Below are 26169 nucleotides of genomic sequence, written 5' to 3'. Positions count from 1 at the left end.
TGGTGCACTGGTCATAAAAAACTACAGAATTACTTAAAGGGCCAAATTATCCTAATGACAAAAAAATCATTCTCTCAATTACCTTAAGTTGTATCTGGTGGTAGTGGTTTTACTTCACCAGGGGTTGAGGTATCCAACTATTTCATAACTATAAAGTAATTCCTATTAAAAACTGTTCAGAGTGACACCTATGAAAAGTAAAGCCGTAGAGGCATGGTCACATTACACTTCCATCACTTCAATTGAAGCCCATATTGTGCGTGTGACAAATGAAAGCAAGCTTTTCCTGTTCCGTTGCGATCTCCGGCCTCTTCTTGATCTTTTCCTTGCAAATTTGCAGAAACAGTGATGCACTGCTTAAAAATACAGTCATTATTTTTGTTAATTAGTACAGAAGACTTGGGTTGGCTATTATTCACATAAAAAACATTTAAGTTAGCCAGTTACTTAGAGAAAGCCTGGGAGACAAGGAAAAAAAGCCTTTAATCAGGACAAACTTTAAGCTTGTAGCATTTATTTTCTGTTCTCTAATATTCAACATGTTTGCAGTTTACACATGAACATATGTTATTTGAGAGTACATATAATGTTTCTTTTAGTTTTGTCTATGATTTAATCTGAAGTGTGTTATGTGTGATACTGTATATAGCAGTGTCTTGTAATCCCATGGGATATGGGCCAAATGTTTGGAATGACATATAAATAAAAACAAACTACCTAGCAACATGCAATCAACTTGTTTTGTTCAATAACAGTTTGATGATTGCTCTGAAAATATTCCTTTACCACACCAAAATTTCGACACCATATCCTTGTTTAGGGGCCATCTGATCAAACAGAAGGCTAATGTGACCCTGCCTTAACCAGAACATTGTTTCTAGAAAGACTTGTTGCTGTTGAATTTTTAAAATGTAATTTTTTAATGCTATGACCACCACAAACATTTAATTCATCCCCTTTGTGTTTGAGTTGTGGCAAGAATCACAGAGACAGATATCCCACAACTTCAGTACATAAAGCCCAAACTATCAGCATAGTTATTTTTATACAAATTGTTATATATAGGGGTTAAGTAAGAGCACATATTTTTTGTAAATGTTGTGAACTGACCCTTTAGGAAATAAAGTTGTCACGAAGATTGTGAAAGTATATTAAAAACTGCACTGGCAAAGAGGAACAGTGGTCACAAGTTGAAGCTCCCTGACGGGAATGAGATACTTGATATTCACTTATTGTTTAGTGCTGATGCTATTCTTCCTCCCTCTGTATTATCATACAGGAGTTGCCAAGATAGTTATTATGTGCAGTATATTTATGGATTTGCCAACCTGAGTTTGTCACAGCAAAGTATTAGTATTCACAGGTAAGTGAAGCACAATCAAGTGCGAGCTAAAGTGATGAGAATGTCTAGGTGAATTATTTGACCCAATAAAATAATTAGTGCATCAGGAAAGTAGTGGCGTGGTGAAAGCATTTTCATCAAGAAATATCTATGAGGTTCCAGTTGATTTAGTTCTACCCGTAGCTAAACAATCGACCCGTCCAAGATAAATGTGTTTGCCTGCAAAAATACCCCCGTATGCAAATGGGTACATAAAATTCCTCCTCTGTCGCTTTCCTTTCTTCTCCCTTGTCAGGCTACCTGCCATCTCACACAGACATCAAGCTCTCTGATGAAGCGCCCCATGTGTTTTAATGTTGAGAGTCTATGACCAACTCGAAAGCAATACATCTTCTTTGGCAGTTACTTCCAGCAAGCTACGAAACCACAGTCACAATGAATGGTCTCGAGTGTTTTGCTACCCATGCATGGATGGACCAGTTTACACTGTGCTGCCTAATCCCTCTGAGGAGACTGTACAGATTTATACTTGCTTCTTGAAAAGGGACACTTTTTGACTGAAAATACTTGTATTTTTGCAAGGACATTGATCTTTTTATGTAAATAATGTACATCCATAATGGAAGAAGTAAAAGTTATTTGTCTCATCTGGTTACAGCTGCATCTACTCAAATATGAAATTATTAAACAGCGGGACAGAAGTGATGTATAATAATATCTCAAAATGTGCTCCTATTTTGGTTCTCTGGGCTTGTGTTTGTGAAGTTTACTTTGTTTAACTGTGGAAATAGCTTATCTGAGTAAGACAGTGAGGGAAGCAGATTCATTAAGCTCTGTACAATCAGAAAATCTTATCACCAGATTCTCATCAAATGAAAGCTTGCAATATCCAGGAGAGGAACGAGGGCTCCTAGGCCCAGATCTGTGTATTCCATCAAGCCTGTCTCTTTGCTGCTCAAAATCTTATATATGTCATAACAAAAAAAGGACAGAAGATTGAGAAGTGGATATACTAGATAGGTGTATACAGTATATGAGAAACTGAGCAATCCCTCTTGTTCAGGAGACTCAAATAAGTCATTTTAGTGCCCCTGGAATGAATGATACATGTTATACCTACTTACTGTACAACTAGGTTATACACTATGTCTCATCTAAATCATGCATATGGATTATTATTGGCTTTTAAACATGTGCTTCATTGTTTTGCTTTGTTGCCCAGAGCAATTCTTGTACATTGTGGTTTCTATAACGAAAACTAAATGTAATTTTTTGGAATAATTCCTGTTAACAAAGAAGCTACAGTACAACAGCAACAACACTTGCTGTAATTCAGTAAAAAGTGATACATATGTATTTCATTTAATTACCTATTAGTTTGAGATTGATTAGCTATTTGTTTGTGTTCGAGATTCACCACCATAAAGTTAAAAGACTTGTGCTCCTTGACACAGTTACAAAACATTTCTCATGTTTTTGTTGTTTTTCTTTAAAAGTGATCTCACTGTGAAGGTTGTGGTGCCTTCTTACAGGAAGTACGACAACATTGAAACCACCAGGTTTGAATGGAAACTCATTTTACACCGTTTTCTTAATTCTGGACTGTTTATCTACCACGGTGATACCAGCATCTCCACATGGCATTTTCTCAGTTTACAGTAACGCAAAGGAGCCTGCAGTCTGTTCTCAGTTCGCCCCCAAGGACGCAGCAAACAAAAGGCTGCAGATTTGTTCATCTCCTTTGCTGCGAGGGACACAGAGATAGAGAAGACGTATCTCCTGTCAACAAGGCTCAGCCTACGCACAGAGCTTTGGTCAGCTGCTGTCTCTTTGGGATAAGTACTGAAGTTCTTCTTCATCAAACTTTTCTTTTTAAGTGTTGTCAGCATCATATGTCAGTAAGACAAATTGACTGGAGGCTTCTCCATACTTCTTCCTTCCAATCCTGCCATTGAGCCTGAAGCATAAATAAACTCATAGGCCTACTCATCATAAGACGAACACTGTCTTTCCACGCCGAGTTTTATTTTGTGATTGTTATTTATTTAACAAAACTTGTGTCAAGTCCAAATAATCAACCTGTGAATATGATTGTGAACAAAATTGCATGATGTTTTTTTTTTTTTTTTTTTTTTTTTTACCTCTTTCAAGATATTAAAAATATGTCTTAATTAGGAAAAAATGAAATGTTAGAAATGTGAACTGCAGGATATTACGTTTCTTAGATGCTATAGAAGACCCATTCATTACAAGTGATTGATTATGCAGTGGGTTCATACTGTGTTTTTCATTTGATCTTGCAGGAGAAACCATGGTTGCAGAATAAAGCAGAAACACAACATTGATGCAGCGTAGCTGGTTGTTAAACTCATTTCCCAAAAGCATTAACAACCTATTTCTGCTTTCTTTGATTTGGTAAAATCCATGTAGTTGACTGCTGCATATAGTTGTATTTGACCTTTAATTTAGTCAATCAACAGAACAGATTTCATAAAAGGTGAAACAAATTGGTACTTTTGATCGACGGGCACTACCACTTCGCCAAATTTGTGGCTTTTGCTGCTTTGTCTCTAACACGTGTTGCTTTGCACGCTCAAAGTTTCAGTGCAACCATTTGCATGATACAATGGGGCCAAGCGGGAGGACAATGAAAAGCACCAAGTAGCCTGGAGGGATTCTAATGGGCTAGTTCCTTGGCTCTCCCACTGTGAACAAATTAATTATGCCCTCTCCAGGAAACACACACACACACACACACACACACACACACACAAAAATCAAGAAAGATTTTCCCAGACTGGGTAGCACCTTGAATTAAAAATGTCCCACAACAATAACCCACAGCAATATTGTGTTAGCCACAGTGTGAAATTGATGAGCATGTTTCCTTTCATTGAGTGCTACGTTACAGTGTCTGGCTGCAGCGAATCATCCATTAGTGATTGTCACCGTTCAATTTGATTGTGCACCACCGAACATCCCAGGGCAGTTAGAGAAAGGCCTTGGTGTTAATTCGGACTGAGAGCAGGAGCGAGAATAAGACTCTCGGGGCTTTGATGGCTGTTGGAGTGATGAAGATTGGTGTGTGATATGAAAGCGGTTGAGGTAGCAAACAAAATGCAAAACAGAGGAACAAGGGCCTTGTTGCTGCAGCTTTGTGAAGAATCATTTCAGCCACACAGTTCTGTCCTCCAACCTTGCTCTGGCATTTTAATGTAAAAGGCTTGTTTTTTTTTTCTAAACCTGAGGATGGAGAATAAGCAATAGAACACCAGTAGTTCTTTACAAAATCTTTATCATTTGACTGCAGCCTCAGTAATTGTTCCCTATTAAATAAAAACCAACTGTAACTGGCAACTTGAGTGATAGATTGATAGAGGTGGAATGAAGCTCAGTCAAAGTGTCAGATGGGAATCTTCACATGGGTGTTATCACACTTCTGCCCATTAAAGCTGACTTTAGAGCCTCTGAGGGATCATTAAAACTGTACTGCTGAGACTGATACGCTGGCTGCTACAAAGCACCTGAGTTTTAGATAACACTGTGACAATGTTGTAAAAACGCTTCATGGATCTCTTTGTTTTCAGGTTTATGTCATGACAACACAGACATTTCTCATACACTGAATCTGTCTTGGCATCCTTTTAAAGAGTGTAAACTATAGTACTGTATAGCTTCCATTACAACACAAACTGTATAATAGAAAAAAACATAATTTCATATAAAAATACATTTATTTTGAACAATTTTAAAATGGCAATTTGTTCACAGTAAGAAACATGATTCAAAACAAGACAGTTTATATATCATAGACAAAAATGAACAATATTATAGATCATGCACAACTTTTGGCAATTGTACAACTAGACTATTAGACAAGGTGTTTAATAATTTCTTTAATGTGTAAACTTTAAAGCCAACCATTATATATTTACAGTACTCGCTCACCCTAAATTTATATCTTTTATCACAGATAATTAGGGCATGCTACTATAAAATATCAAATAAAAAAGAGGACATACAGCTTTTGAGACTGAAGATCAAAGAAGCATACTACTGACTGTTCAGTGAGTTGCCTTTACAATAAAGTAGAATGGTGCTACTGGATATATTTATATTCCATCTTCTTCTATGTACAGGTTTACAGTATGTCCACCTCTAAGGCCAGGCTTTCATGTCCATACATCACATTTTTGTAGCGTACCATCATCTGAGAAACAGTCATTGAAAGCACCATGTCCAAAACCAACTACATATGTCTGTCTTATAAGCATTCAACAATCAGTTTTCCTTTTTTATATCAATATTCATTAGTGTATACTTACAACTCAAAGACCTCTAGTTATTGGGCGGTAAATGTTAATGTTTATCCAGGGCGCAAAGTGGTTTATTTAATGTAATAAAATTATGACTTAAATTATCTATTAATTATATTTCTGTGGTATGGAAGCAAAGCAAGATGTGTTCTGCCTTACAGAGACAAGCCTTTTGTTGTTTGGGTTGTATCATCTATTCTAGATATAAAGAAACAGAATTATAGAAACAAAATTAAAAGGTTACACTTGACGAATTGTATAGCCTACTGGCCTAAATGTCCTAGTATATATCGTAGATCATGATCATTCTCTGTCATTCAATGCTGAATATAATGTAACCTGATCAAGCCTTTACACATATACAGTAAAGCGTATACCTTATTTCTCTTGTACTGACCCAATAAGTTAATGGTGCTTTTCTCATTTAACTTTCTTTTTTTTTTTTTTAGCTTTTGAGGTATATTATTTCAACAACTCAGTCTGTTTTCCTATTCTGACATGATCCTAGTTAAGAAAAAATTATATGTCAAAGGCAGTAAAGCATTCATCAACCGTAGACAATGGCAGCTGAATATTCATAAAATACTAATAGCAATACATCCATTTTATTGATGTAGAGCAAGGGAATCTTGATGCTAATTGGATATTTTGTGCTGGGTAACAGTATCAACCAATTTGATCAATTCACTGCCCTCAACCTAGAGGCCCTAGAGTCTGGCTTGGTGGATTGATCTTCATTAGGTATTATACAGTAGATACTCTATCCATGTGGGTTAAAAACATTACTTTGAATGATCGCAGCTATCGGCGTGAAATTAATTCGAAAAAACAAAACAAATTCCAACAAAGCAAACTATTTCAGCACAATTGTAACACAGCAACTTAACTCAGTAACAGAGTCTTACACATTAGTACAGTTTGGGAATTCCCTTGTAACAATTCTCTCCATATTTCTTCCAATTCCTCCTGAAAACATGCAAACAAATAATAAAAAAATACAGGGACAGTCAGCTGCTTTGATATCACATGCACATCAGAAGTTGTTTGTTTTGATGATATGGTAATGAAAGAGACTCTTTGCAAACACAACTTCTATGGTATTTCTGCTTTATCTAAATGACATTGATTTTGGGCTGTAGGAATAACTGCCTTTAACACCAACCAAATAAATCAAAGTTCAATCTTGCTTTCTCTGTCATCCTTTTTCCTTAAGATCAAATGAGTTGTACAAGCTTTTACATTTAATTATAAGCCATGCATATTGGTTGAAAAGCCCCCTGTTGTTTCAAAGGAACATGGCCTCCAGGGCTGATAAGATAGGATCGCTGTGCCAAGTGGGGTCATTTAGAATGTGCAGACACTGGTTTATTCAAAGGTGGCCCTTTTATCTCTCAACTGGGTCAGTAGTTTAAATGCAGTGATTTGTATTTACTTAAGAAAATATGATTGACCCCTTTCACATTGTCATTTCATACATTGTTAATAAAATATTAATTATAGCTGCTTTAGGGATTTCACATAGATACAAATGTAAATGACAAATGTTTTGAATAACATCACTGAGTAAAATGTAAGGATATTTAAAGGAATAAACAGTAAAGCAGATGTAGGTATACATGCTTGTCTCTGATTGGCTGTTAATACAATTGAGTTTTATTTTTTACACTCAGCTAAGAACTTTTTTAATCCTAAAGTGTATCTTTAATGTAACACTTTAAGTATAATTGTTAGAGGTTTGATAAATACTCAAACCACGCTTCCTCACAGTGCATAAGCATCGAGGGTGGTCTAGCAAGAGACTGATTCATGTCTATCAGAGAACTGTGGTTATGTAAATAACACTTTTTCTTATTTATTTTGTGTCTCTTGAATTGGAAAATACTGACTCAATTGGTCCATAGACCTTTTTCTACTTTTTCTACTTATTACGAAACACGAGCCCATGTGAGCTTAATGTTAATCATTCAGAACCAATTTGTATTAACATCAATCATTACGTAAAATTTTTTTTTCTAAATATGTCAAATCCTGTTTTAAATGCTCAAATCATGTAACATAACATAACCTTTATAAAATGTTATCATGGTTCTAGCTGCACTGAGAATCAGTGACAATTCTCCTTCTTCTTAGAGCCATTTGGACTAAAATGAAAACACATAAAATCACTGATCCCAGACATTAATTAAATTAAAACTGTTTAATGTTTTCCTCTGATAGGGGACATGTTTCCACTAGCTGGAGCAAGATCTACTTTACAGGCAATAAATAATTCTGTACTATTTCAGAAGGATATAATAGCAATATGTAACAATGTAATAGTGAATAATGAAGGCAATATTCAAAATAGATGAATGATTACTGGACAGCGGCCTGCACTAGCAGATAGATCTTATGTTCTTTGCTAAATGGATACAACAGGCTTGTATCCCAGCCTAAATGAGGCTGGATAAGAATCAAAGCAAGCTTCAGAGTATTAATGAAATCTTTAAACAGCAGGTTGCAAATTCATTTAATCTAGCGAGCACCAAATCAAAAGGTCCCATGCTGCTCTGCCCTTTTGTAAATAAACACTTTAGAAAGCAACCGAAAAGGAGTTCATTTGTTTCAGATCAGGGAGGACTTGGAAACGTAGGAACAGCTAAGAACCAGAAAACGGCCTGCAGCCCACATGTCTTTGTCAGGAGCACTGCAATGAAACTTTTGTCAAATAATTCACAGTGTCTGCAGGGACCAAATAGTTCTCATCTAAAAGCCATCACGGTGGATGTCAGCCATAGCAATCAAAAAGTTAACTTGCCATCGTGATATCTGGTTACTGCTTGTGGCGTGCAATTTGCAAAAGTCTGACATATTGCATTGATAAACACATTCCAGCACCTTATACAGATGTGCTGCACTTCAATGTACAGTCATATAAATAAAACTGTCTATCTAAAACAATCTATTTTTTCTCAAAACCAAAATACAGGTGCAATTTATTCAAAACATATGTTCAGTTATGTGTTTTAGGGCAATGTAATGTTAATCAGTATCAGTCTCTTACAGTGACAGTCATCCTTTAAATCCTGTGAGTGTCTGAGCAGGACACAGATATTAATATTCTGTATTTAATGTGGTCTTGGCATAAAATATTGCATCACAGCTGTCATATACTGTAATTATCCACATCCTGAAAAACAGTGACATGTATATATATTTTTTTAAAGTAACTAAGTACATTTAATCAAACCCAATTCTGAGTTTCATGTACTTTACTTGAGTATTTTAATTGTATTCTACTTTTCTACTTTTACTTTACTACATTTCAAAAGGGAAATATTGTACTTGTTACTCCACTACATTTATTTGGTGCCTGCAGAACCCATTGTGGCTGCATAATGAGTTTTTTTTTACCTTTATACTGTAACTACATTGTCTTGATAATACCTACACAATTTTACTTAGATATGTTGCTGATTTAAATCCAGCTCTGTGTCATAATTTTGTTGCCTGTGTGTTTAGATGAACAGTGTTAGGCTTCCCTCCATAGCGCGGAGATCTGCCGAGACACAAAATGATGCAGACCTCCACTGGGCGTTCCGTGCACTGGCGCCATGGAGGGAAGCCACACACCGTTCATCTTAACACACTGCCAACACAAATATGACAAAGAACTGGTTTGAAATCAGCAAAGTATCCCTTTAGGTAAGGTTTTTAATGCAGGAGTTTTACTTGTAACATTTTGGTATTGCTACTTTTACTAAAGTAAAATATCTTAATAAGTCTTCCACCTCTGCTTAAAATGCTGTATAGTCACATAATCAGAGTTAATAGTGGTAAGTTGTAAATGTGTTGCTTACGTACCTCTGCTCCTAGCCTCCAGCTCCTTTTCCATGAGTTCTTTCGGAGAGGGAAACTCACTGAGCTTGACCTTGGACATGTTGTCGTTCTGACCCACTGTACTGATCACCTCCGGTTCCTTCTCATGACTGTCCTCAGTCTCAACATGGATCCAAGGGATTTTCCTAATGACAGGGAGATAGCGGAGCAGCAGTGTAAGGTTTTCATCAACAACAAAGATACATTGTTTGTGATTTACATGTGAATTCAATACAATTTACTTTCTTATCCAAGTGAACACACCTTTTGAACTTGTAGATGAAGAATGCCGCTATACCAACAAACACCACGGTGAGCAGCATCAGCATGGCTGACCCACTGTGGATGGAGTTTGAATCCACAAGTGGTGCTGAAAAACAAACACAATAAATGAGCATCACATTTTGACCAAGATAATGCTTTCTTTTTCTCCCAAAACCATGTCTAATTTCAAAGCGATTACTTTCATCACCCCATGTCATGTAACAACTGCAGGTACAGTTTGAAGAGCTGCTCTCTGCATATTATCCCCTCAGGGTATTAAAAGGAACCTTTAGGAGGTCTACTGGCTCGCCTTGGGGTCTGTCATGCAGGTAGCTTATGCATAGTCATGGCTTTTTAAATGCTGAGATGCAATATTCAAAGTATTTCCCCCACCTCCCATCTTTCTCTCCTTCAGAGAGAAGACTATGAAGTCTATGACCTTTGTGGATCATTTTAAAAGGCAACTCAGACCTTTGTATGCAGACACAAATGAAGACAGATCAGTTGGTGGATGAAAAGGGTAAAGGCACACATGGTTGATCGACAAGTTTTTGCGTTATGCTAATGACCAGGTGACCCTGTCGATTTCCTCAGTGCATACCAAATGCCTTATTTGTCAATCATGTCATTGATTGGCTGACTTCAAAAGAAAACTACTGTGTCACAGCCTCAGGTGCAAAACTGATTCACTGTGAAATATATTTAAATCCCGTAATATACAGTATCAAATACATCTCACAGGGAATACTTTTGTGTTTGTCTTATTTTTTCTGTGTTTGGGTAGAACTCAATGTCAAATCATCTAAAGAAAGTTAGTAGCAAAACAAATACACTGTAGACATACCATACTAAACCAGCATACATCTATTTGAACACTTTTTTTATGTACCTGCAGAAGGTTTTTAAATGCAACAATTATATTGGTCAAAGTGTGCAGAAATGATATGCTAAAGTTCCAAACAAACTTACCCAAAGTTTGCTGAGTCATGTACACAATAATGTGAATATCAGCTTTCAGCTCAAACTGGATCAGGCCTTGGTTCAGGGCAGTGACAAAAGTATCCGAAATCTGTTTGAGGTACACAAAAAAGAAAATAATAATATGGAACAATAAAAAAGACTCTGTAATGTTAAATATCATAATGCTCGAATCATCTTACGAACTGGCAATTTATAACTAAAACTTTCTTAAAAGAATAATTTGAGAAATATGTTTCTTTCTAGAGTTAGACGATAATATTAAATGTCCTATGACATGCTGCATTTTGGAGGTTTTTATATAGGCCTTAGTGGTCCCCTAATACTGTATCTGAAGTCTCTTTTCCGAAATTCAGCCTTGGTGCAAAATTACAGCCACTAGAGCCAGTCACACAATGAGCTTTCCTCAGGATGTGCCATTTCTGTAGCCTGACAAGCCAGATCCATATCAAGATGTTGGGTCTGGGAACTCACCATTGACAGGGCTCAATGCGAGGGGCGGGATAAACGGTTGTCTTTCAAATTCCCTCTGCATGCAATAGGATAGTGCTACAACCAACCAGAGCAACGAAGAAGCTAGCGAAGCTAGTTGATAGATTAAACTTTTGCTGTATCTGTTCGGCAAAACTCCGAACACATCTTCCTTTTTTAAGAATGATTTCAGTGCCAGATTTCCAGAAGACCGCTGTTCCCAGCAGCAGCAGCCATAAGCCCTGCCTACCAACTCTATACATGATGTGATTGGCCTGACCTGAGTTTGGTTTTTCCAGCTCGCAAGTCAACGGAGAGTGCCTAGACCCCCCTGGCTGCAAATTAAATTTTCTGCCACTAGGGTGCGTCTAGATTTCTAGGCTACCATTTCTGTGTCTGTAGCTTTAAATGCCTTTGAGGAGGACAGAGGCGGGGCAAGGTGGAGGGGGGGGGTGTGGCCTTGACCAGCCATGCTTCGCTTGTTTGCAAGCCATGATGTCTGTCTCTTTCTAATGGGCGGGCCAAATTCTCTGGGCGGGCAAAGCAGAGAAAGGGGAGGTAACCTTTCCCCTTATGACGACATATAGTGAAGATTGCAGATCGGCTCATCTGAGCTTTCATTTTCTCAAAGGAGGAGCAGAATACCCAGAGCTTGGTTTACACCTATCACAATTTCTAGCCACTGGGGGACCATAGGCAGGCTAGGGGACCTCATATTAATGTTAAAAAACCTCATAAAGTGACATTTTCATGCCATGGGACCTTTAACACCACTCATGTCTGTACGTTGAGTATGGAGCTTAAGCCAGGAGGCGATTAGATTAATTTAGCATAATGACTGTAAGCAGGGGGAAATAGCTAGCCTGGCTCTCTCCTGGCTCTCTCCTGGCTCTCCATAGTTAAAAAAAATCACCTACAAAGACCCTGAAATTTGACTAATTAACACCTTAATGCATTTAATGCCCCATGAAACCACAACTTGTCAATTATACATTTCTATTGTGTACAGAATAAACAAACAAGATAATATGTGTTGATTTGTTAGCTTTAGAGATTTAGATCTAACTTATCTCTCAGCAAAAAAGCAAATAAACAAATGTTGAATTATTCTTTTAAGCGTTTTTTGGTCGTTTGTTGGCCACTTTACATTCAGTAGCAGCTAGTATGAAAAAGTACACAAAACCAGGGCCTAAACCAATTTAATAAAAAATGTTTTAATACCTAATGATGTCATACTGTATATGATTTTTGTGTCATATCAGTAGAAGTGAAACAGCTATACTTAATACAAGTTCACATGATAATGTTATATATTTCTGGACATCTTACCATCTCTAGAGCCTCCTCACTCCCTCTTTTGTGCTCACTTGATGTTTGCTCATCAGGCAGGATAAAGAGCTCTGCTGAAGATGGAAGTCCAGGATACAAAGACACCAGCAGCTGATCTTCAGCAACCCCAGACACCTGAACAACACAACAGGCAGGTATAAAGTTTGAACTGATACTTCTAAACTTAGAGCATTAAAGTCAAAATCGTCAACCCAACAACATTTTCTGATTCAATTCAAATTTACTCTAGATAACCGTGTAAGGTTAATGTCGTCAAAGATCAACTAAAAAGAGACGCCAAGACCGTCGTATCAATACTGCACACAGGTATAAAATAGTAATGAGCCTGAAAGCCACTGGTGGCTGATGTTGGCTCCAGGAAAGACCTCAGAGTAATATGGACTTGATGTACCTGTGACAGAACTGTCCGCACCACCCGCCCTATGTCCTCCCTCCACTCTGGGATGTCAGGATTGTGCTCATCAAGAGCTGGAGAGAACGACAACAGCAGTGATCTGAAGAACTCTGGAAAAAAGGCAAAGTGATGTCTTTTAGAATATGAATGTTACTTCTGGTTTCGTTTTTGATTAATCTGATGTGCAGTTTTGTCTTTTCTCATTTGGCAACATACGCCTTGAAGTTAATTGCTTCTCAAAATCTCGTGTTCGCCTACTATGACATGTTATTCATTAGATAAGTCCACATTGACATAAACGTGGCACCGTTCGCAGCGTGGACCGAGAAGCATCATACTTTCCCCAAGATCGCATATTGCATATTCATGTAACGTGCATTGCACCAATTAAAGTGCTTTGAAGACTGTCTCCCCCACTCACCTTTAACAGTTATAACTTTTGAATCCTGCATTATAGTGCTCCCAGAAGCAACTTGGACCGTGACCTTGTTTTTTCCTTCTCTCTGAAATGTGTATGAGATGCTTCCCTCCAAGGTTATAATGGGCTGGATTTCAAAAAGGAAAAAAAACAGAGAATTTCACAGAAAATCCTGCATCCTCTCAGCCGAATATAGAATACTACGTACATGCAGCCCTTGACAAACTGTATAATGAGGGGTTGCTGCAGTGAACACAATCAACGTGATAAATAAATATGACCAGCCATCCTAGCTGGATCCTCCGGAAAGACAGCGCAGTCATGTGCAGGAACATTTTAAATGATTTGTGTTAAAGCTCTGTAGATTTACACTTTGTAAACAACAACAACGAGAGGACATCAAGAGAAGATGGAAAATACTGCAGTAAACAGGACAAAAAAGTGTGTGCGAAACAATAGCGGGAGTGGGAGGAGAAGCTTCTCACCTCGGAGCTGTTGTCAAACCACCAGAAGAAGGCCAATGTTCTGGTGTGACTCGGCCAAACCACCACGGTCAGATTAACCTTCTTCCCCCTGATGGCTACAATAGGAGCGGAGAGATATACACGCTCCACTGGACCTGAGGCAGCAACACATACACCACCACACATACATGCATTACACATGTGTGCAAACAAATCAATGCAGGCATACGCAAACACACAAATTCATAAAACACTGAGTATTACTTCAATCACAGCTGATGTACATTTAGCTCCAGGAGTGTTTTTCCATTTTCCAAGGCTAAAATGCATAAAAGTAATACAGCCATGACTGAAATGAAATTCAGCCGAGTGGGAACGTGACTATCCATGAAAGAGGAGAGATTCATGCTATATGCACTGCCGAAGGAATGAGTAATGATGTTTCTTATTCACATACTGGTGATGTGTAAAAACAGTGTGCTGCTGTCAGATCCCTGGTTGTTTTCAGCAGAAGCTGTCACTCGGTAAATCCCAGTCGTTCTGTAGATGTGGTTGATGCCATCATCCGTCCTGCTCAGGTTAGAGTATGTGATCTTGATGCCGTCTCCGAAGTCTAGCTGGATGCTGGTCCTCAGCGAGTCTCCCTGTGGACAGACGGTAAGACATGGCATCTGTCACCGCGGCTTAGGTCAGGATACTTCAATTAGGCCACATACAAGTGAAGTAAGCACAGTCCACTAAGTGCTTTGGCTGAGATGACCTATAAGCCGTGTCACAAACTCTCTGCAGGTGAATATGAATGGAAGGAGACAGAAACTCAACTGAGATAAGAAGACTAAAGTAAAAGGAGAGCTACAGAGGATGCACGGATAGCTCAGTTGGTAGAGCAGGCGCCCGTCTATAGAGGTTTACTCCTCGACGCAGCGGGCCCGGGTTCAACTCTGACCTGTGGCCCTTTGCTGCATGTCGTTCCCATCTTTCTCCCCTTTCATGTCTTCAGCTGTCCTATAAAAATAAAGGCTTAAAATGCCCAAAAAATAATCTTAAAAAAAAGGAGAGCTACAAAGGTCATGAAGGTGTCCCAAGGATTAGTTTATTATCTGGTGCCATCGCTCCAACTGATAAAATCATCCAAAACAAACACATATTCCCATTATTAAAGAGTATTTCACCTACATTACCAAAAACAACAACAAAAGAAAATATTTTTTCACTATCTACTTGTGGCATCTAGCCATCTAGTTTAATTTGTGGTGCTGACAATATTTAAAGAATCAACAACAGCTTGTCTTTCTTGAGACAGTGTACCTGTTAATCTGGATAATTCACAGAACACTGTCTATATATTTTTTTTTTTACAGTAATTATTTATTCAGCAGAAAGTATTTCCAATGAAAACAGTTCACAGTGAAATCTGAGGATTATCCAGTAATAATACTGTTTGGACGTTTTATTTTGCCACAAATAAAATTTGATTCACCCCCATAGTGTTGGGCTGGAGGCAGAAATCTCAGAGATATCTCAAAACCTGGGTAAATAAAAACAAAATGATCTTCATGGCTACACTACAGGGAAGAGGGAAAGATGGTTTAAAGGGTAACTCTCGGCAAAATGCAACCTAGGGTCTTTCTGTGAACATACCCGAGTCAAACTTTCATTTAAAAGCATAAGGGACTGTTTGTTATTTATTTCAGGGGCGACCGGAGGAGTTTTGGGACCTTTAGTCAAAATGGACATGACCTTCCCCTCGCCAGTAATAATTTTTCTATGACCCTCCAAAACAATTTGGAAAACAGGCATGACCCTCCCCCAACAATTTATCAATACCTTCTGCACTGGTTTGTGCTTGGCAAAGATATACAGATTCCCATTGTTTTTTAATAGCAATGACATATGTCACTAAACCTCTGCATTCTCATCTGACACATCACACTCCTCTGTTATGGTGTGGGGCCATTTCAATAAATTTACTCACTAACGTTGTTGTGGAAACACAATAAGCATGGAAAGTAAATGCAAACTTCCTGCATTACTTCAAATACTAAGTTACTCCTCTAGTAAACTAGTATTCACATAAAATAAAACAATAAAACATTGAGACCATTCAGCAAAGGACACTGGGTAACATTCAACACACAAACTGGTTGCTATGGACTCGTCACTAGGCTTCCTCCACTTTGCCGTTTAAACAAAATGGAATAAACGTAAGTCCTAATCTACACAAAACCCACAATCAATTAGTAAGATGACATTAAATGTGGCATTTTTACGCTCTCCGCCATCTCGCCAGTCAAAAAATGTCGATCTCCGAATGCGGATGAACGGACTCCATAGAAGGAAATGTCATTCTTATATGAATTATTTTTCAACTACAAGGTCAATATTGTTTTTTACTAACGACAAAACAACAAATTATCCGTGCATTTATATGGAACTAAGCTTTAGGAGCTTTCTATCTTTACTCTCCTCCCTGTCACGTTGCATTCTGAAATCGACTCTTTTTGACTAGCAAGATGTCGGCAACCGGAAAAACCAACAACTTATGAACAACAGTGAGTTGTTCAAAACCATTTTTTTTTTTTTTTAGTAAACTCTGTGTACACAATGTTCTCAATGCTCAAGTTCATGTGTAGAGCTGCTGGTGATACTTTAGTTTCATGTTGTGTCGAGCCTTCTTAGTGTTTTAAAAATAGTGATGTTGATGCTATCATAGTAATGCCTCTAGCTCTCCCATTCAAAAGGCCATTTGAACGAAACGAGAATACGGTAAATCTTAAAAGTGGCGTTTCCGTCCTAATTATGCTTTTAAATGAAAGTTTGACTTGGGTATTTTCACAAAAAGACCCTAGGTTGCATTTTGGCGAGAGTTACGCTTTAAGCCATGTTAGTGGCTCTAGACTGAAATATCTCAACAACTATTAGACAGATTTACATGAAATTTGGTGGACACTTTCACCTGACGTTGGTGATCCCCTGACTGTTCCTCTTGCACCACCATGAGTTTGGCATTTTTGGTTTGTGTTAAATATCTTGAAAATATAATAGATTGATTGCCATGTAATTTGTACACACCTTCATGCCCCTCTAATAATGGTGATCCTCTGAGTTTTCATTTAATGCTATCATCAGGTCAAAATCTTAATTTGTCTAATAGTTAAAGGCAGAATGAGTAGGATTTGTGAACACAACATTCAAAGTTGGCCCCTCCTTCCTGGCAACGACACTAGCCAGCGAGCTATCTTTAGTCTAGCTTTATGGGCGTAGTATTTGTTTCCAGACAGGAGAATTTAGCAGAGCTTCCCAAGCTTCCGACACTGATTACAGTGTCAGCCAGGGCAGAACAGAGCCCCGAGGGAGAAGAGGCAGAGGAGTGACAGCTGGAGGCAGAGCGAGGGGCAGAGAAATGCTCAGAAAGGTCCTGAACACAGCAAAATGAAAATACAAAATACAGGCAGAGGGCAGGGTCTTTGCAGATATAGACACCGGCCACCACACACTCTAGTGGGTCAGAAGTGATGATAGAGAGGGATTGGACTCACATCGTCAAGGTAGACCATGAAAGTAACGTTGCTTCCAACAGTGGCGCTGAGCTCCCCTTGATTGGTGGACAGCCGGAGGCCTCGAGGTGGTCTGGGACGACACAACCTCCTTTTGGGCGAGTACACATTCCTCCCTTCCTCCTTACAGTTATTGGACAAAACCTTTCGATACCTTTGAAGCATAAAATAAAAATAGTGTTTTGTCATAATCCCATATTGCATGCATGCTAATTTCCATAGTATATTTTCTTTGCATCTATCTATGTACTTCAGTGACGGAGACTTGTGGCAATGGATATCCATCATACAGCAACTTATAATGCTACTGTCAATTCAATTTCACAAAGAGAAAGCAAAATGTTTTAACAAATATTTAATATTTTTTTGTTTTGATTTTTGTTTTTATGTTTCTGGAACTTTCACTAGCATCCAGAATTTATTAAAAAAATTTCCAGTTCTGAGCAGCTCCTCGGTTTCAATTCTGCAAAAGTTGTGGGACAAAAGTGTCAATCAACAGCACACAGATTTACAGTAGTATGCATACTGGCCTCTTTGAGTATACTTAATTGTGTCACTTTTTGAGTGTGAACACATTGCATACTCAAAACTGGCTCAGCATTATTATGTATTATGGAACTGGGACACAGTCTAGGTTACATTTTTCAGCTCATCTCAGAGGCTCTTTTCTGAACCACTGAGGAAGTGAACTATTATTTTATGTTTGTGTTCGAGACAACGTGAAAAACAAGCTGAAATGGAATTATACTGTTTTGTGATGGAATGAACATTAGGGGCCACTTACCCTGTGCTGTTAAGAAAGCTTTGGCTGGTGCTGCAGCTTTTCGCCGCACCATTCGGATTAAACCAAAAAGCAGGGGAGCACGTCCCACCTGCCTGGCGTTCCCACCCATAATCACTGCCAAAAAAACACGATACTTCTTAAATGATAAACACTGCTACTAAAATAATCTAGCTTCTACAAGCTTTTGTAGTGGGGCAAATGCTTTGCAGTTGGTGCTTCATGGCATATTTTAAGACCATAACTAAAGACATGATTGTCAGACAAGCAGGATCAAACAGAATTTCAGACAGATGGATAAAAGATATTTAAAATTAATTTTGTGATTCATTATTAATTGAATTCTACTAAGTCACTTGACATTATGCAAATTACAGTAGCACGATTAAAAGTTCCAAACTCCCATCTACAATTTCAAAACTATAATTAGATTCGATGAATTCAGTCCTATTCGTTTTCCAGTAAATGTGCCATGTAAGATGGATATTAAGGCATACGAAGTTCTGCAAACTGATACTTCTGTTTTTGCTTACAAATGTCTACAAGCAGTCGTAATTAAGTATAAGTGAATTAGATTTTCAAAGGAGAGGGGGTATTTGGTAAACATGGTCTGAAAGAAATTAAGGATCACTGAGGATAAAAGTCTCAGTTACAGTATAGTCCCAGTTGGGAAAGCTGAGAGAAGAAGTCATTACCATTCAAAATCATAGGCTGTGCAGGGGCATGGCTCTGAGAAAGAGATCCTTGAATAGTCCTGGGCAAGCATGCAACGGTTGCCTGGCCTGCGCTTCATATAGGTCTGCTTCTCGCCCATCACACACAGCTCTCCCTATCAAACAAATAAAAAGATCATGTCATTTTTTACAAGATTGAAAGAAACTCTGGGAAGAAAAGATCGACAGAAAGAAAGATTTTTGTTCATGCGTTAAGCAAGTGTTGCTGCTGTGTGTTTACAGTGACGACAGACAAACATGTATCTTTTGAAGCTGACACTAAATCAATAATGTTTAACATCCCTGTTACCTTGTTTTGCAGGTTCCATGTTTGATAATCTCCATCCATGCATCTCCTGCTAAAGAGGCCCTTGTAGTCAATCTTGATCAGCTGCCACTCCGACCGATGACTGAAGTGTCCAAAGAAACTAAAAAGTGATTCAACAAAATGCAAATTTCAGATGAGACTATTTTGAGATGAAAATATACACGTTTCTGATGGTGTAACAACACCAAATGCAAATCTGAAGTCTGTCATTTATGCTGACAGACAAGTTAGGAACATCAGTACCTTTCTTTGTTTACATTCATAGAAGAGCTAATTCTTTATGCCTTTTAATATTTGTTTTATTTCTGCTGGACTGTACTTGTGTGTCTCTTCCTTACGTGATAATGTGATTGTCGGATTCTGGCTCCATTAACACTCCGTCCACATACAGATGTGCCAAGGAGAAACTATGACGGTCCCATTTTTTTCCTTCGTCTAGACTGATCCTTCAGGAAAAAAACAACAACAGATGTCAAAGCATGAACATCTGTCCTTCTGTCTATGCATCCATGTTTATCTCTCTGCAGTGGCTAAATATATTGTCTTCTCTATGTGTATACCATTAAACATCCCAAGCACAGAGGTTAAGCAGTGAAAAACAAGGCACAAAGAAATATGATAAAAGATTTCAGGTGATTTAGTTTTTGCCACAGATGAAAAATTAAGCACCTCAGATTCTCTTCGATGTGAAAAATTATCTTGACACAGAGCTGAACAATAGAACAAATGTTCCTTGGCCCAGGGACATTTTTGAAGGTGACAAAACAACAGAAAAGAGAGACATGACTCAGGTTGTAACATTAGAAATAGATTTGTGGGGTTTCAAATCACCTTTCCTAGAGCTTAATCACTTTTGACAGGGCTGTAATGTGCAGGGGCATCAAAGTAGATAGTGTTACAAAGCGCCTGCAATATGTGGAACTTATGAGAGCATTCTCAGTTTCATATTTCCACCCTGCTCCACTTTTCATTTACATAAAAGCACTCAAACCATCATATCCAACCAAGAGTACAAAGCTATAACAGACTATCTGCTGTTGTAAATGATTCTGACAGTTGTGAAGCTGCAGTGCCGATACAATAATCATGCAAACTTGGCCCATCAGCATTTCAAAACATTAAATGTAATCATATGCTACATCAAACACAGAAGAGAAACCTGAAATTATACCCAGGTAATTTCCCACTACAAGTCCAACTCCTACAGTTCATACCTACAGTAATTATGATGTCAGCTATTGTTGAGCAGTAGCTACACCTACCATAAGTGTCGAATAGGCTTCGCTGCATGTAAGACTGCCAGCAAAGCCCCTCCATTGTCAAGAAACCAAACGTTGTGCTCTTCATCAAAAATCTGTATTGGTGCACATTGAAAAAACACATTTGCTCTGCTCATGATAGCTCACTTTCAATAACAATACATAATCCGTTTAAGGTAAACGCATGCGGTGTGTGTGTGTGTGTGTGTGTGTGTAGACCCACCTGTCTCCAGCTATTTCCTGCATCAGATGTTATAAACATCCCAAGGTTAGTGGAGGACAGCTCTTTTCCGATATTCCCTGAGTACAAAAACATGAATAATTTCACTCAGTGTGTATTTACATAGCAAAGACTCCCTAACACACAATGCACAATCCCTATGCACAATCACCTCATAAAATCGTTAAGAGTTATTTTGTGAATCCATACATGTCCTCATTTTCCACTAGAGGATATATTTATGTCTGCAACCTAATCATCTCACCCAAAATATGAGATTTAGGAGTTGAAGTTTCAGTATCTGATTTCAATGACAGAAAGAGGGCACTGTGATTAGTTTTGTGTGTATTTGTAGTTGCACTACTAAAATGCATTTTCTGAGAAAGTAGGGATACCTATGGTCTAATCTAATCAGTTTATTATATAAATCAAATGCACTTCCTTCAGGTAACTCTATACCTGTAGCCACAATGATTCCTGGCACAGACTTTTTGCTGGTGATGGGTCCAGACGTGTAGGGATTCTCCGACATCTCCAGATGAAGATGCAGCGAACAAAATGGCTGTCAACAAAACGGATTCCAATGGAGTACAGGTTGAGACAATATTTATCAGACAGATCTTCACAGAAACACTTATAATTAGCTTTGCCTTCCAACTATGCTTCCTGTTGAGAGGAAAGTGCTAACATTTTCAGATAGCATTTATAAAACAAAGATACTTTGTTCCTCTCATCTCCTCTGCCTGGAATAAAAAGACAGAAAATGGCTGAGGGGACACAGAGGGCATTTGAATTGTTTCATTCTAAAGCAAACAAGGCATGTAATTAAAATTCTCAAAGATGCACAGATAAAACTGGCAAAATTGATTCAAATCATTTTCACTCATCTCTCAGACTAAAGCACATTGAAAAACATCAATACAGCTTTTCAGACAGCAGAAGTTGGACGGGGGTCAGAAAGTAGCAACCCAGTCTCACGGCAGTTCGTCAAATGGTCACGTTATTTTTAATCTATTGAGTTGTGTTCACGGGGACGTTTTTTCTCGTTTTTTTTGCTGGCCAGCACAAAATGGTCTATACAGAGATTAACTCACATGCCGGGACACGGCCGCGGGGGACGTGCGACAATAACGGGATGGTGGAGACTGGGTTAAGGAAAAAAACAACGGGGAAAGGACGCCTCACACGCCGGGAGACGGCCACAGGGAACGCGCGACAATAACGGGACGGTTAACAGAGAAAAAAAAAACGCCACACACGGGACGCGATCCCTGGCCTCTGGGGTGAAAATCGTGAATTGTTTGACCCATCCACCACCACCATTTTCGGCATTTCATACTACTCGCTACTGTAGTCGTGCTGTGACCACGACATATGCTTCCCATTTAAATACATTAGTTTACATTTTCGTGCTGGCCACCACAAAAAAAAAATGATAACGGGACCATTTGACCAACTGCCGTGAGACTGGGTTGAAAGTAGACAAGAGCAAAATGGTCATTTGTATGACAAGGAGGAATGCAGTAACCTGCTATTAACTGAACAATTTACATTATTTTAAACAGACTATAAAGAACATACTGACTGGATTAGATTCATATCATACCTGCTGAATAACAACACAGAAGCATAATGTAATTCAGTGTAATCTAACATTCATTAGTCCAGTGTGACTATGGGTAGTAAATTGAAATCACAGAGGTTAATGGAAAGTCTGGACCCCTGAAACTATACATGATGACACTGTGCGTTACACTGATAATGAGAATATTCCAGCCAAGCATCTCCTCGCCCATTCAGGAGGCTGATGCTGAAGCTGACGCCTCGCCCTTTGCAAATATGACTTGGAATCAAAGAACATCCAAAGCACAGCTGATGAGGTTGAAACATTTGATAAATGATATATTTCATAAGCTTCCTTTCGCATGAATAAGAGCTTTCATTCACTCCTGCACAAAAGCTCAAACTCACCAGAATGCAGTGAAGGTTATTTCCAGCCACATCAGCGGCAGGAGCTGGCAGCAGGGCCCATGTTTGTCCCTTGTTGTATGTGATGAAAGTCTTGACATGATTGTCCAACAGTTTGTTGGCAAGATACATGCCATTTATCCCCTCAACCTGCGAAGGAAAACAGCAAAGATGCATTTATTGTCTATGGTACTTTCCCGATGTACAATAACAATCATATTCATGGTGCATTAAAGATAAGAGGAATACTCGATTAGTAGATTAACAGAAAATTAATCATGAAGTAGAATAAGCAATACCACTGTGTAAAAATACTCTGTTAGAAGTAAAAGTATTGCTTTCAAAATGTTAAAGTACAGAAGTATTATTAGCAAAATGTACTTAATGTATTAAAAGTATTCTGAAAAGCACTTGTTATTATTGTTTTTATGTTAGTTTATTATTATTATTATTATTATTATTATTATTATTATTATTATTATTATTATTATTATATAAAGCCTGACATCTTATTGCTCTGTGTTGCGGTTCTTAAAATCCCTTCGCTACCGGAACAACAGGCTTTGAGATAGCAAGCTACGAAAATTTGGATCATGCAATAAGGTTATATATATATATATATATATATATATATATATATATATATATATATATATAATATGTTTACACACTGCGATACACTGGTAAGAGCAAATTACATTTAACCATGCATCCAGCTAATTTAAATAGCTTACGTTACTGTTTTGTGTGAACTGTATTGTGTGAACAACTTCATTTAATTCTGTATGTGGCATTTTCTTTTGCGGGGTGCAAATGTTCCACTAAAACAAGTTCCTTGCCGAGACCATTTAGCAGAGCCACCGTTGCTGCGTCTAGAACTTAGCGCCGCTCCCAGGATTGGTTTAAAGAAATGCAAACAACCAAGACCGTTTTTTTCTCCTATCCTGGAATGTATGTGTAGAGGAGCCAGTATAACCATTACCTCTCAAAAGTAGTATAGTAGAAGTATAGCAGCATAAAGTAGAAATACTCAAGTAAAGTACCTCAAAATTGTACATAAGTATTTGAGTAAATGTACTTAGTAGTAGAAAAGAGATTAAATAAGGTAGGGTCTCCAAACTTACCTCAATTATAACTTGTCTCCTGCTAGTTGTACTACAGCACTTAATTTAAAAAAAATAAGCATATGCCTATTTTTGAAAATATTTTGGTATCTCTTTTCGGTGTTGTAGTTTGTAGAGGGTCCCTAAGCACTCGTCTTGCCGTCTCAACACCGGAACTAAACAGAGCTGAATTAGCATTTCTTTCACACCTACTGCAGTCAGATTCACTGTGTTCACTCGGAAGGAATCACTTCACATGGGTAGGCACTTATAATGACATTTCGAACATGTTAAGAAGCTAAAAGCATGTTTAAAAGCCCGGTTTCAGCCTCCCGAGTGCTAACGCTAGCAGGAGGATAACACGGTGTAGGCAACACAGAATCTTTTCGTTTTTTTTCGCTACTGACAGCACTCCAAATTTACAAACAACAGAGCTACGTGTTGAAACCGACCGGAATTCTCCTTTAACTCCTAAAATGTTAGGATTTGCTGCTTTTCTTTGTTTTATATCACATTAAAATGAATATCTTTGGCATTATTCTGTTGATCAGATAAAACAAGCAATTTGAATATGTCCCCCTCAGGATCTGAAAAATATGATACATTTAATAGACAAAACGACTAATCAATTAATGGAGAAAATAATAGCCAGATTAATTGAAAATGAAAATATTTGGTAGTTGCTGACCTACTTTAATTACAATCACAGGTTAAACTGAACATTGTTTTCTACTACTATGTAGAATATGTGAAAGAGGCATTAGTGGAGCAGTGACAGCAGCACCCCATGAACAAGACTAACTACGCACCTTATAAAAGTCAACCAGTAGATTACCGGCGGGTCCTCTGCTGGTTCTCAGGTTCTCTAACGAAAGGGTGAAGTAGACCCCGGGGGAGTCTGAGATATACAGGCTGTAGGTGTTGTTCTGATTCCACTCCTGGACTGCAGCAAATACCTGCTTCTCATCTGTACTGATTATATGCATGTCCTGCAGGGAGGTGTTGATGAAAGAAAGTGAGACAGATGAAAAGAGAGAACGGGTGAGAATGACAGGTGCATGTATTGTTGAGGAGCTTTTTACTGTAATAAATTGTGCCATTTTTTCACAAAATAACATTTGTATGACTTGTATTCTACAAGAGAAACACTAATCATGTTTCTCTATGATAATACCTTCATGTTTTTACAGTTATGTGATGTTGCTTACCTTTGGGAGACAATATTTAGGTAATTTCATCCGCTTGAAGGATTCTCTCATGTAGGAGACAAAGTAGCTGGCTCGTCCTGACTTGGTTACCTTTGCAATGAAGTCAAAGAAGTTTTGTCATTTTTTAAATAGACTGGATATACATGTTTTAGTGTCGCTTCACCTAACACCTCTATTTTTAGGTCAGTGACTCTTTTATTTGCATTTTGATTGATGCCATGAGTTTTTCCTACATAGAGAGGATTTTATACTGTAGATTGTCCGGAAAAGGAAAAAAACATATTGGGATGGGATTTTTTTTTTTTTAACAAGACAGTCACATCCCAAATGTGAAATAAGGACATAAAACTAAAAATGTCTCCTGAAGGAGGTGTATTAATTTGCAATGCATGACTGACTTGACCAGAATCTTGCAATTCTACTCCAGTGTTAAAAGCAGACTAAAATTACAAGCACAGCAGAAATTACATGTATTATAATTATCTCAATTAGTCTAACGCTAAGAGGCACTGAAAATTGTGTTGGCTTTATCTGAAGTGTGTCTTGAAGATCTTAATGCACTAACACTTTCCCGTCCACTTACAGGGCAGAGCAACACTACTTGATTGCTTATTTTCTAATCAACTAGAAGGATGGTGTTTGTCCCCCAACACACTACATTAGGGCCCTAATGGAATAATCTATCGAAAATCAATGAGCTGCATTTTCCCAGGCCACATTTTTGAGGATGTTGCACTTGGCTGTTCCTTCTCTCCCAAGAGACTTTGGAGGTGTTGAAGACTGCTTATTTCGTTGTAGCCCAATCGATAACCTCATTACTCTTTGTCAAGTTAAATCCAACTGCCCCGAGCAATGAAAGTCACAAGAAAGTCATCTGTGCCACCACAGCGTCGCGCAGACACTCTCTGTGTCCAGTTATTTTCACCAGACATCTTCCTCATGTCTGCCTCTGCCTTGACGGTCAATCTCATCTCAGCTAAATGCAATTTGGGCATTTTATTGAATCACCATTTCTGAATCATGCTGTGATATTTTTTTTCTCATACATTTTCATTCTTACATCGCAGCCATTCCAATCAAGTCTGTGGATTAAGTGTGTTGAAAGTGAAACTGGGTCACTGCTAAAGTGTTGCCGCTGCAACATCATATCATATCAGAAGATTAAATCTGTGGATAA

At 38.2% G+C, this 26169-nt stretch overlaps 2 protein-coding genes across 2 annotated transcripts in view; one reads left to right on the top strand and one right to left on the bottom strand.

Moving 5' to 3' along the window:
• The window catches only part of LOC114572224 (VPS10 domain-containing receptor SorCS1), a 48450-nt gene extending 45063 nt beyond the window's left edge, over positions 1–3387 (top strand). Inside the window, exon 27 of the mRNA XM_028603741.1 lies at positions 1638–3387. Coding sequence (XP_028459542.1) covers positions 1638–1696 — 59 coding nt within the window. The 3' untranslated portion in view covers positions 1697–3387. The remainder of the gene's footprint in view (positions 1–1637) is intronic.
• Positions 3388–5207: 1820 nt separating this feature from the next.
• The window catches only part of sorcs3b (sortilin related VPS10 domain containing receptor 3b), a 46222-nt gene continuing 25260 nt past the window's right edge, over positions 5208–26169 (bottom strand). The window contains exons 8-27 of the mRNA XM_028603745.1: positions 24993–25082; positions 24594–24773; positions 22685–22831; positions 21173–21275; positions 20717–20793; positions 20497–20588; positions 19573–19680; positions 19217–19334; positions 18889–19022; positions 18197–18310; positions 17395–17566; positions 14313–14499; positions 13877–14010; positions 13395–13518; positions 12971–13083; positions 12559–12693; positions 10750–10849; positions 9781–9886; positions 9502–9662; positions 5208–6624 (exon numbers count right to left, since the gene is read on the bottom strand). Of these exons, the coding sequence (XP_028459546.1) occupies positions 6560–6624; positions 9502–9662; positions 9781–9886; positions 10750–10849; positions 12559–12693; positions 12971–13083; positions 13395–13518; positions 13877–14010; positions 14313–14499; positions 17395–17566; positions 18197–18310; positions 18889–19022; positions 19217–19334; positions 19573–19680; positions 20497–20588; positions 20717–20793; positions 21173–21275; positions 22685–22831; positions 24594–24773; positions 24993–25082 (2460 nt within the window). The 3' untranslated portion in view covers positions 5208–6559. The remainder of the gene's footprint in view (positions 6625–9501; positions 9663–9780; positions 9887–10749; positions 10850–12558; positions 12694–12970; positions 13084–13394; positions 13519–13876; positions 14011–14312; positions 14500–17394; positions 17567–18196; positions 18311–18888; positions 19023–19216; positions 19335–19572; positions 19681–20496; positions 20589–20716; positions 20794–21172; positions 21276–22684; positions 22832–24593; positions 24774–24992; positions 25083–26169) is intronic.

This window comes from Perca flavescens, chromosome 17 (genome assembly GCF_004354835.1).
Source record: "Perca flavescens isolate YP-PL-M2 chromosome 17, PFLA_1.0, whole genome shotgun sequence".
NCBI lineage: Eukaryota > Metazoa > Chordata > Actinopteri > Perciformes > Percidae > Perca > Perca flavescens.
The sequence above is the reverse complement of the archived record's forward strand: the minus strand, read 5'-3'. Positions and strand labels throughout refer to the sequence as shown.